This window comes from Monopterus albus, unplaced genomic scaffold (genome assembly GCF_001952655.1).
Source record: "Monopterus albus unplaced genomic scaffold, M_albus_1.0 scaffold143.1, whole genome shotgun sequence".
Taxonomy (NCBI): Eukaryota; Metazoa; Chordata; class Actinopteri; order Synbranchiformes; family Synbranchidae; genus Monopterus; species Monopterus albus.
In genome coordinates, this window is record NW_018128023.1 from 1,511,575 (window position 1) to 1,523,579 (window position 12,005).

The window sequence follows — 12,005 nt, forward strand, 5'->3', positions numbered from 1 at the left end:
CCAGAGGAGGGGGTGGAGGTGAGGTTAACTAGAAATAAAAATAAACTTAAGCTGAAGTGGTTCTGTAGCTGCTAGTATTATAGGGAAGACTTGGCTAACTTACTGTCGAATTAGTGGTACAACTAGGAGGCTGAAGTTAAGTTTCGCTTTTCTTTCACTAACATCATCCTTTTCTTTTCTGCGCCATTCATGTTTTTGGACAGTGGAGGAGGGTCACGTTGATTAGCTGGGTTAGTCGACTCAACCATTTTATTTGAGCATAAGCTGAACTAAATTTAAATCACAGACGAGAGACTTCATTTTTAGACACACCCCTCTCAGTATGACACAGGACAACAGCACCACTACCCCATTTCCAAGATGATAATTCCGTTGAATCAACACATTTTTAATATAACTCAACAAAATAACCTTTGTGAAGGTGAAGTTGGCATTTGACAACATTAGTTAGTAGACTGCACAAAGTGTAACTAAGAAACTGGTGTTGTTGTGATTTCAGGGTTTGGAAACAGAGTTTGGGTGCATCCCAACCAGCAAAAAGGAAGCTATATCCAACCATCATCGTTCTCATCTCATGGAAGTGATGACTGGGGGCGAGGAGGAGGAGGAGGAGGAGGAGGCGGGAGAAGAGATAACGCGAAGAGCTCTGAATTCAGCTTCTCCTCTCAAAACAGGTTTTCGGAGCTAAGTGCTCCCAGCACTTTTGACAGAAGAGGAATGACTGGTGATGATGATGACAAAAAGCTGTGAGTTTGCTGTTTTTAAAGCCACGCTGCATTAAAATGAATGTGTTTTTGCCATAAGAAGTTAATTCATGTTTGTCTAATGATCATCCAGGGAGGTCATTCAGACTGACATGGAGATTTGGGAAAGTTCAGGGCAGTGGTGCTTCTCGTGTTATTCAAACTCTAAAACACCTTTATCTGGTCTGTACTGGTCTTTAATACATTTGAATCCATGATTCCTGTTATTTGTATTCAAGACACTAGTTATAAATGATGGTTTTTATTACATTAACCACCAAAATACTGGATTTTTATTTTCTTCAGGTTTTACTGATTTCTCTCCAGAAGAGCTCAGGCTAGAGTATTACTCCACAAGAGCTTCCGGAGATCTACAGGGCTATGTAAGTGTGGTGTCTCATTAATAACAATCCTAATAGCTTTTTACAGACTGGTAAGGGGAGCTTTATTCTGTGAATGTGTGAAGTGGCTAGACTTTTGACTCTGTGTTCTGCATGGATACGAGTAGTTTTTTCTTTTAATAAAGATGATAGGTGGTATCTCAGTCACATCATTTTGAATTGGACTATAGTGCTGTTTGGGAAAATAGCAAATAATGAATGCATTTTAAAATGTGTGCAAGTTAGTGGTGGGAAGTTTGGATCATTTTACTGATTCGGTTCATTGAATCTCATTCACCAAAATGAACAAATCTTCTTTTCGAGTCATTTCGTTCATTTCGTTCACTTCAGCAGAATGTTATTAAAATGTTACATTTTAATTCCCCATCAACTTACACATGTATTGATCACGTTTTGAATAAGAAAGAACTGTAATGCAGCCAAGGTCATATTATGAGTAATATCGTACTTGTGTCTTGAGGCTATGCATTTATTTTTATTATAAAATAGCTTTTTATTTCCTACAGACTATAATTTTGTGAATATCTGTCAATATGATTCTTTTCCATAACACTGAAGAGTTGGTTAAAGCTTTAAACTTCATCAGGGTAAATATTTCTGTATACTATACAGAAGACAGCACGGCGTAGCTTAGCTTAGGATGTTACCTGACAAAAGACCAAACAAATTTGACCCAAAATATCCGGAGGTGAGGCGATGAAGTAACAGACTGCATAGCCTCAAGACACAGGTATGATATTACTTATAATATGACCTTGGCTGCATTTGACCCATTTTCAGTGATCTGACAGTTACTGTGACTAGGTGGGGTGGATTCATTTAGACTGACATATTAGTGAACTAAATGAACAAAATGACTCGAAAAAAGACTCGTTCATTTTGCTGAACGAGATTCAAAGAACCGAATCAGTAAAATGATCTGAACTTCCCATCACTAGTACTAATCTCATCTCCGATGTTGTACATGCGTGGTCAACACAAAATGAACGAATCACTCCCCGAGATGGCACGATGTTCTCAAGTCACAGGAAAGATTTGTTCAAAATGAACGAATCGTTCGTGAACGACACATCACTAGGGCAAGTCTAAGAAGCAAATGTTTGATGTGTTTAGGTTAATGGTGTCAATCAGTTGCTCAGCCAGTGGAGAAGCAGGGTGCAGGAACTGAAGGTTATGAATCCAGCCATCCGTACTGCTTTGGTGAGATGCATGTAGACAGTCACTGTAACAATACTCCCATCCATTTTTATGACTTTTTAAGTTGAATGATCATGTTTTGATAATAACTGTATTTACCTTCCTTCCAGCTTTCAGAGTTAAACAATCCAGCTCCTCAAGCATCTTCAGGTGGGTTTGGTTTAACGAACACTACTGGATTTGGATCCTCTGCACCTGACTTTGGAAGCAGAGGTGAAGATCAAGTATTGCTTCATTCTAATAGTAGAGGGGTAAAGTCATAGCTCAGCTTTTTTGAAAATAGTAACCAGCTTTCCTGCAAAGCACCAATGGAAGCGACTGCTCCTGGCAAAGAAATGGCCCCAGCAAATTACCCTTTGTAACAACACAAATTATCATTGTGTCTATGGGCTGTTGCCCAGGTGTGGACTGAGAGGGATCGTGGAAGAAAGTGTAAGTTTACTGCCAGTGAACTTTAATGTGGCTGAAGGAACCAACAAACATATTCCAGAGCTCAATAGTCTTCTGCCAGTCACATTATCTTTTATTTTATTCACTAACAGAAGCATGGTTAGACCTCAAAGTCTATAAAAGTCCCTCATATTATTCTCATCTGGCAAGTGATGCAGTTTACAAACATCCTGTGCCTCCTCAAACATTCTTCAATCCGACGAGATCCCAGATGACAAATTTTACACCTGTTTTCTCCTGATGTTAAATTTTAAATTTTAGCCTCCAGTCTCTCGGTCGCAGCATAAATTTCTGTTCTCTCCTTCCCTATTTTGGTCTCCCTGAACAGGAATGCCCCCCTGTGGTTTTTTTTTTTTTTTTTTTTTTCTGGCACAAAACCCAGCTGTGTTTCCTTAGTGAATACATGCAGTTTAATGGTTTAGAGCCAAAAATTAACCACAAAACTTTAGTAAATAACAAATATTTAGTAAATACGTGTTAATTAGTGTAAAGTCAAGGACCTGAATGTATATGAATGTACAGCATCAGGTAATCAAATCCATTATCACCATTGTTCCTGTGTTAATTCTGAAATCTCACTGGCCACGCAGGCTTCGGAGCTTTGGCACCAGTGCAGGCCAGCAGTTTCAGCTTTGCCGCTCCAAGTGGTGGATTTGGTTCTTCGGGTGCACCATCAGCTCCAACAGGTTTTGGCAGTGCCTTAGCAGCTCCTACACAACCTCTCTCTGGGTTTGGTTCGTCCTCTGTTCCTGTTCCTCTGGCTTCAACTTTCCCCTTCGCTGCCCCAGCTTCTGACAAACCAGCGGTCGCTTCAGGATTTGGCACTGCCTCAGGGTTTAACTTCGCCTCTACAGCAAACACTGGATCAGGATTTGGGAGCAGTTTTGGGGCTGAAGCACCTGTCGCAGCAGGAAGCAGCAGTGTATTTGGACAGACGAGTGGAGGGTTTGGGACAACTACTGTTCCACCTGCAGCAGGAACTGGGTCTGTTAGTGTGGCATTGAACAGTCTGTTTTCCCCTGAGAGTAAACTGGCCCCAGATGAGCTGAATCAGTTCAAGGCTAAGAGGTTCACTCTCGGTCAGATTCCTTTAAAACCTCCTCCCGCTAACATGCTAGTAGTATAATATGTGGGAGAAATTTAGAGTTTCTGAAATAAATAGATATACAGGTATACAAACTTTTTTTCCTGCACACAGCTTTTGTTGACTTGATTTTTAAGATGCAGGTAATTTTCACATATGTAACATTCATTTTACTAGGGGAGACCTTCTCTTGGTCCATTGAAGATTTAGTGTATGTGCAAAGTGGACATTATGTATAGCTGCACAATATTTACAATTTTTATATTATGTCTTTTGTCAAACTACATATTTAGTAGGTATAGGATTTCTTTTAAAAATATACAGTCTGTTGAGATGCTGACACTAAACTTATCAACAGTTGCTGAGATAAAGTTGTCTGAATCTGTATTCTCAATATATGACAAAATTTTAAAAACATGGTATGAACTTGGTTAGCAACTTCTGTTTGCACAGAAGCCATGGACCAATTCAGACATAATGTCCTCTTACCTATAGTTTACCTGTAGTTTACTGAATTCTTTATAGGAGCCCTGTATAACTTCCTTGTAATGGCTGGGTTTGGCAAGATGGCAGTTCAGACTCTTCCTATCCAATCAGTTCTCTGAAAACAAACAGCGAATATATGATTACATGCAGTTCATGAAGCATGTGGCTAAATGGCCACTCAAGTTAAAAACTGCACCAGACTAAAAAAATCAGTTCACTGTGAGGAGGCTGTTTCTCTCATCGAATTATTATATGAAACAAACACATTTTTTCCCAAATCATTTTTGTTTATGTTCAATCAACTGTCATTGCATTGTGCCTTGGCTTTTTTTCATGTGGAGAATTAGCACCACCAACTGTTTATCTATTTAGCTTAATGCTTAATTTCCACATATTCGTAGTAGATGGAAAAGTGCATTAATTCTCTTTGTACTGTACACACCTCTCCTTTATTCCCCAACTTCTATTACAGAAACCCGGTCACATGTCCACATTTTGTACTGTAATTCAATTGACTGTGACCTGACTCCAGCAGCACAGAGAAGACATACTGTATATGGTGTGCTAATACAATTAACACACTTTTCCATAGGGGCTGTTTGTCTTGTCAATTTCCTGTGTAGACCATAAATTCTACAAAGCTGCAACCATGCAAGCTCTAAACATATCAGTCCTTTTGAATTATGACTTCTGTCTGCATCTAATAAAATTGCTCCTCCTTGTGGCTTCTCCAAATCAGCATTTTTACCTAAATGAACATTGTGTTCATTGCTACTGTGGTCACTGTATCAGCTGATGACAGCAACAGATCCTCCTACCACCACTTTAATTCCCTGATTTGGGTTCACTGCTTATATAAATGTTTGATGCGGGTCTGATTCCAGTCGGCCCTCCTTACTGCTGCAGTAGAGAACAAGGCATAGTAATTGAAACAATGAATCCAGGGGTGGAATTGATTTTGTTGTGCCACAGCAGCTCGCCTATGGGAAGCAGGGCATTGATCCAAGGCTCTGATTTATGCCTATTTGAGTGGCTTGCTGCATGGCTGACTGAGTGACATGATTCACTTGCAAGGGTCTGAACCTGGGTTTCTGTGCTCCCTAGGTTGATATTAGACTCAGTGCAACATATTCTCTTAACACTGACCTTAATAACCCATTGCATTAAATAAATTCACCAAATAGGCTACTGGATGAGTGGTACTACATGGCAGTAAGAGGCTGGTCAGAAAATTATGTTACATTACATTCATTACATTAATGTGCTGCAAGCTCTGCAAGTGAAGAGGAAAACAATGACACAGCATGAGTGTCTTGTTTGTTTTTAGTTGAATTTTTGTTTGGTTTTATAAAATACAAAAACTGAAAAACATTAAAATCTACTGTCCATAAAGCTCTGAACCCAAGTACTGCATCTACCCTGTCCTATGAATGTATAACAGCTATCTGGCTTAGAACAAACTAAATTTAAACAAAGTGGGCTACAACTACCACGAAGTCCCGCAATCTTTTAAAATTTCATGTAATTGTAGCTGAAATGGTGAGGGCTTTAAGAAGCATCTTAAAGGAACAGCTTGACATTTTGAAAAGTATTCCTATTTGTTGTATTGCTGAAAGTTCAATTAACTCATAGCGAAGACTATTTCTGTCTGTTAATGCTAAAACTTAAGAAGCTACAGCCAGCAGACTATTGTATACCAGGCACAATAGGGGATATAATGTATAGGCCTGGTGGGTTCAGGGTCTTTCATCTTTCATCTGCCTGCGTGCAGGTTGGAGGTGGAAGATACCTGAGCGTGTAATGTTAATTTTACCTGTGATCCTTTGAATAAATCAGCACTGTTTTGAAGTTACTTGGACTGTCTCGTCTCTCAGAGTTAGCAATGGTAACAAGAGCCAAAGACCTACAACCCTGAGAGGAAAGCCTTTTCACTGACATTCAAACAAAAGTAAAACTAAAGACCAGTTAAAAGTTGCATGTATTGCTTTTTTGGACTCCAATCAGTGTAAAATCTAAGCAGTTATACGTGTAAGACCACTGTCTAATTACAAATCTTGTTCAAAAATGTGCTGCTGTATAGCCTTTCATTAATGTAGAGACAATTGTTATTATTCCACACTTGTGGTTGACAGCATTTCCTCATGCTTCCCTCATAAGGCCACATGTTGTCGCTGTTTGCTGCCAGCTGAGAGCACCCAGGTCTTCCAGTCGCACCTCTCCCTCGCCCTCCCTCCTTTACACTCCACTCCACACAGCATCGCGTTGTGTATGCAGTGTGATCAGCAGCAGAGAAGGGAGACGATGTCCGCACAGCAAAAATAAAACCCAAACGATGACATTCTTACAGAAACGACAGAAACAAACGTTTATTTGACAACTTCCGAACCCCACACCTTGCCTTCGCTCCTCCTTGCTGTAAGTGCTCTGATTCTGTTTTTCATTTACAGGGATTGCTGTGCTCGGTTCCCTGTAACGAGGCTATGATAAAATGAACTGATACGGCAAATAATGCAATTAATAGCAGAACAGATGATCAGTGATATGATGCGCATGGCTCAAACTAGGTGCAGGCTTTTGAGTTTGTCTTATAGTGTTACAATGTATAGGCCTGTGTGTGGAGGGTACTCGATTAGATGATTATTGTCAGTGTTGAGACAGCTTTCTTCGGTTTTATTCTGCCCTTTGTTAGCAGGTTAAGTCTAGCATTGCCAAAATGCCTCCCAGCTTACAGGTTCATGCCTACTTAAGTCAATCTGCTTAACTGTTTAAAAGGATTGGTCATATGCTATGGACACGATAGCTCACAGTAGCCTACGTCTGTATAATTACAATGTGACCTAAAACTTCTTCTCTCTTTTTTTTTTTTACTTTTAGCTTTCTAATGCACACGGAGTATTTAAATGTATTGTAAATGGATTTTTTAAAATCAGTTTTGCTTTGGTGTATTCGGACACTTGAATTGCTTGAATTGCCATGGAGAAAGCAAAGCGCAGGTTCTCCTGTGTTCGGTGTTTGTGTCAGTGTATGTGAGCTAGGTAGCAATAAAGGGAGAGCAGAAGTGTATGTGTGGGGGTTGAAAATTAATATTTTAAATTGCCTCTCTCTGGTCAAGTCATCTGTATGCTGAGGTGTGAGATTGTCAGATGCCTCATTCTCACACACACACACACACACACACATGCTGTGTTTTCATTCCTTGTGGGGACTTTACATTGACTTGCATTCATTTCCTGTAGACTTATCCTAACCTTAACCATAACCACTACTTCCCTAACACTTAATCCTGACCTTATCACTTAACCTAACCTCATCCTAACACCTAAACCATGTTGCCACCCTAAAATTCAGTGATTTCCTTTTGGGGACTAGCTTCTGGTCCCCACAAGGATGGCCGGGTCCCCACAGGTTAACAGGTTTCAGTCCTCATGATGGAAGTAATACAAAGGCACACACGCACACACAAAACACTGCCCTGATCTCAGCTCAGACTGTGTTCGTCCTCTGTGGATGGGGGTAAAAACACGTGATGGGACTCCAGAGTTCCCTGTCTTTTTCTTTACATCATACTGAGAAAATAAAACAGTCGGAATGCTGTTTGATGTTGCTGACGTGTAGTTAGTGCTGCAGAGTGTGAAGTACTGAGTGATTACATTAACAGGTACTAAAGGAGTAAGCCCTCTTTGGCCCATTTTGAGGAGAAAGAGAATACTTATTTATGTGCGTAACTCTTTTTATCCTTGCCTGACTCGTACTTGGTCCCCTGAGTAAATTCATTGAGATAGGAGACAGTAAGAGCTAGAAAGAGACTCAGCCCTGTGCTGTAGAAAGCCATGTGTTTATCTCTCTATTTGCACATAAGTCCTACATTTAAATGCAAAAGACGTTTTCTACAAATTCTGCAGTGTCCAAAGACAGAAGGAAAAAAAAAATCTGTCAACCCATTTTACATCCTCAAACAGCTGTGCGACACAGCTCGCATGACTGTTTATAAAATATTCATGTATTTTTGTCACACTTTAGCTTCATATTTGGATGGGTGTGCCTACCAAGCTTTGAGACAAGTTCAGAGGGCAGACTGATCTCAGCTCTTCTGCAATATTTATCAGATGTGTGTGTGTGTACACATGACATTTTAGATTCTCACAACTTCAAAGAGCTTTTGGAAGGGTATTAGCTTTAGGTTAGCATAAGGGTTGAGGTTAGGAATTTAGTTGTGATGGCTTAAATTGTGTCCTCACAATTTGAAATCTTGAGATTGATCTTTGCATTTGCATCTTTTTTTTAATAAATATGTACTAAATGTGACATGTATGCAGAAATGACTTGCTGTATGTGGCTCTGTTGAGACTGCACAATGTGCAAACTGTCCGCTTTGTGAAAAACAATTTGTTATAATGCATACAGAAATGTTATTTTAAGTGATAAAGTAATGAAGATGATAGCAGGCTATATTAGTTGCATTGAGAGATGCTGGTCCCCACCATATACATCATTGAATTTTAGGGTGACAACTTAGTTTAAGGAGGGCTTGGCAAGTAGTTATTATGGTTAAGGTTCGATCAAGTTTGTAGGAAATGAATGTAGTTAAGTCAATGTAAAGTCCAAACAAACATGTATGTGAGTGACTACAAGTATGTGTTTGAGTCTGAGTAGTAGAGAGACAAGATGGCTACTCCAAAGGCCAGCCTGACCATTAATGCACTGTATCATCTTCCATCAAAGAGCCTCTGCTCACAGGCCCACACAGAATTGAGAGCTGGAAAGGGCAAAGGCCAAATCTAGTGCAACTCACATATATGAACTGACACATCTGACCACACTTGAGATCTGTAGTTGCCTGCTGCTAGTCCTGGTCTTCTTTAAAATGAAAATCCAGTGAAAACAACCAAAGGGCAGAGCAGACACTTACAGTATCTTGATAATGAACAGGCCTCAGTGTGTGCATCTTGATGTGTCTTTATGTCTGTGTGATGTTGCACTTTATGCGGCTGTGTGCACTTGTCGACAGCCATCTGTAATGCTCAGTTCAGTGGCCAACTGGTATGCAACATCAAAGAGAGTGGCTATGAATGGTCGGTCGCTATCGCACTTCACTTCTCACTTCAAACTTGTTGATGAGACACTGTAGTCTTGTGCAAGATTATTTTGTACACTCACACTCCATCTGAATCATATCCAGAAGCGTTCAACTAATATGGATGTGGCTATGGGCTTTTGAAGTTTGTATTTTTCAGTGCATGGTGTCAGGTGATCATTCAGTTGAATGTCAGTGTAGTTTTTCCAAATGATACTTGAATCTACAACCGTCCTCAAAAATATCAATTCCACTCAACACCTGATATGTGTTTTGGCACTGCTGCAGGATCAAAGGCCTCCATTATATGCACGCAGATGGCTTGCATGCTAACCTTACAGTTTTCACAGAGACTTTATGCTTCATGCTAAGAGAAGTCTAACAACATAAAAATAGGCAGTATAGGCTTTTTGTTAACTGTGAATTATTTATTAACTTAGGCCATATTTATACAGCATTCACATTAAACCAGAAAACAAACATGATTAACACTAATGCTTTTATTGGGGTTCATCAGAATTTTTAATGCATATCACTTGACATTGTCTTATCTTAAAAAGACCCAAAGTTCCAAGACAGTGACTTTGCATGATAATATTAAGGAGTTCATTTATTATCTTACATCAACAGTGCAACCAAACATCTAGTGGGACTGAAATTCTGTAGAAGAGAGAAATAAAACGGTAATTAGAAATCCTATCACTGCTACTGACCATCAAACTATCTGTAGCTACAGTATGTTGTGGTAACAGTCTAGTCTATGTTCCTTAGTGTATGATATTATGAATTTAACTTGTTGCAAATTGTTGAATTGCAACAAGATGGATTTTTAGTTTAGACAGTGCTGTTGTGTATTATGTATGTGGTATTATTTGTAATATGAAAAAAACTACATAAATGCAGTTGTAGGTAAAAGTGGTAAAAACACATTACATAATGGCAAATAATATTGACTAGCTAATATCCCATTGTATAAAAGAGGCAGTTATGAGTCTGACATCAAACACGCAAGCAACCCAAATATTAGATCATATATAAAATGGAGGTTGTGAAATAAATGGATTAAAAGCCATGGAAGTCTTAAAAACATTAGCGAGCAGAGAAATAAAATATACAGCTGTTATTTTGCCCTCCCACAGGATCTGACTATGTTCCAATGCACATGTCTCTTCCAGAGGTTTAGCAGTAAATAAGGCAGAGAGGTGTGCTTTAGTTGACCATGGCCAGGTCTCTATAGACCACAGCCCATGCTGTCTAGGCTGGGTGGAGAAGGGTGAGATCTTGCGTGCTACACTGCCCCAGGCTGGCTCCCAGCATCCTAGATGGGATGCAGAGATGGAGGTTTGAGAGATAGTGTGAGAGATGTCACTGAGCTGTGTGTCAACCAGAGAAAGTAGGCCATGATTTAGGAAATTTCCCATTCTCATCTGTCACTCCCCTCTTAACCCACTTTCCTTCTAGCCTAGCCACTTCTATTTTCTGCTAAATCTCCTTCTCTGCTGCTGACAGAGTAACTTAAGATGCAAAGACTAGTTCATTGATGGACAGACTACAGGTTGTGGTGAGAATGACAGCAGGAAGAGATTGAGGGTTAACCTTCGTAGGGCACAAATGGAAAAAGGCAACAAACAACTTCTGAAGGAAAAAATAAAACTACTAAAGGGAGTTTTAATCTGCATAACTGCAGGGAGAATAAGTAGATAATGTGTTGCATTTTCACACCACATTTCTTATGGTGGTTTGTGTGGATAGAAACCCTGTGAGCTGGTTAGAGACTGCTGTGAGGTCTCACTTCTCCAAAAGCCTGTTGGATTAAACCCCGGACAAAGTATTAGATTCACTGCTAGGATGGAAATATTTCCTTGTGAGCTCAACTGTGAAGAGATCAGTGTGAAAAATAGGGGAAGTTTGGGAAGAGTGAATGAACAGTAGACATGATACTCCATGTGATGGTTATCAGTGTGGCTCAATGTTAGAATTTCATAGTGTTTTCATGAAATTGCTATAGATTTTTTTCTTTATTGCTATAAACCTTAACCTGAGTAAATACAATGCAGATGCTGTGTGTCAATCCAATCTGCTCTTTGCTTGGGTGAGGATAGGTTAAGGGATGCTTTGTGTTTTGAGGTGACAGTGGGGCGGTGGGTAGAGCAGTCATCTCCCAACCAGAAGGTTGAAGGTTCGAATCTCTGTGCCTGCAGTCCACATGTCGAAGTGTCCTTGCAAGACACTGAACCCCCCAATGCTTAGAGCCATCGGTTGAGTTGGCGCCACAGATGGCTGCCTCAGTTCTGTACCTTCTGTCCTTGTGTGTAACATACTTGGCCAATAAAGGTGATTATTCTTGTGGTTAGAGTAGGTTAATGACCCCATCTTTGGGGTCAAATTACACATTTATTCACTATCTCTATAATTTCCTTTTCAACTATGGGCTTCAAAAACATAGAATTCATATTCTTTTCGATTGTATTGTTATTTGTAGTGACAGATGTGTCATCTGTACAAATGCTTCTTGCTAAACCAGGACCAACATTCACAAAGAACCTATTAAACTTATCTAATACATCCGC

The 12,005-nt window shown here is 39.7% G+C and overlaps 2 protein-coding genes across 4 annotated transcripts in view; both read left to right on the forward strand.

The window, feature by feature from the left end:
* The window catches only part of nup42 (nucleoporin 42), a 6,414-nt gene extending 280 nt beyond the window's left edge, over positions 1-6,134 (forward strand). Inside the window, exons 1-7 of one of the 3 annotated variants that reach the window (XM_020614185.1) lie at positions 1-12; positions 500-746; positions 838-926; positions 1,050-1,126; positions 2,258-2,344; positions 2,452-2,554; positions 3,382-6,133. The exon at positions 1-12 is cut by the window's left edge and continues 280 nt beyond it. In XM_020614185.1, coding sequence (XP_020469841.1) covers positions 1-12; positions 500-746; positions 838-926; positions 1,050-1,126; positions 2,258-2,344; positions 2,452-2,554; positions 3,382-3,917 — 1,151 coding nt within the window. In that variant the 3' untranslated portion in view covers positions 3,918-6,133. Of the gene's footprint in view, positions 13-345; positions 422-499; positions 747-837; positions 927-1,049; positions 1,127-2,257; positions 2,345-2,451; positions 2,555-3,381 lie in introns of those variants that run through there. The other 2 variants (XM_020614183.1, XM_020614184.1) reach the window with 2 other exon arrangements.
* Positions 6,135-6,583: 449 nt separating this feature from the next.
* The window catches only part of rims3 (regulating synaptic membrane exocytosis 3), a 50,874-nt gene continuing 45,452 nt past the window's right edge, over positions 6,584-12,005 (forward strand). Inside the window, exon 1 of the mRNA XM_020614196.1 lies at positions 6,584-6,776. The gene's annotated coding sequence lies outside the window, so the exon portion shown is untranslated. The remainder of the gene's footprint in view (positions 6,777-12,005) is intronic.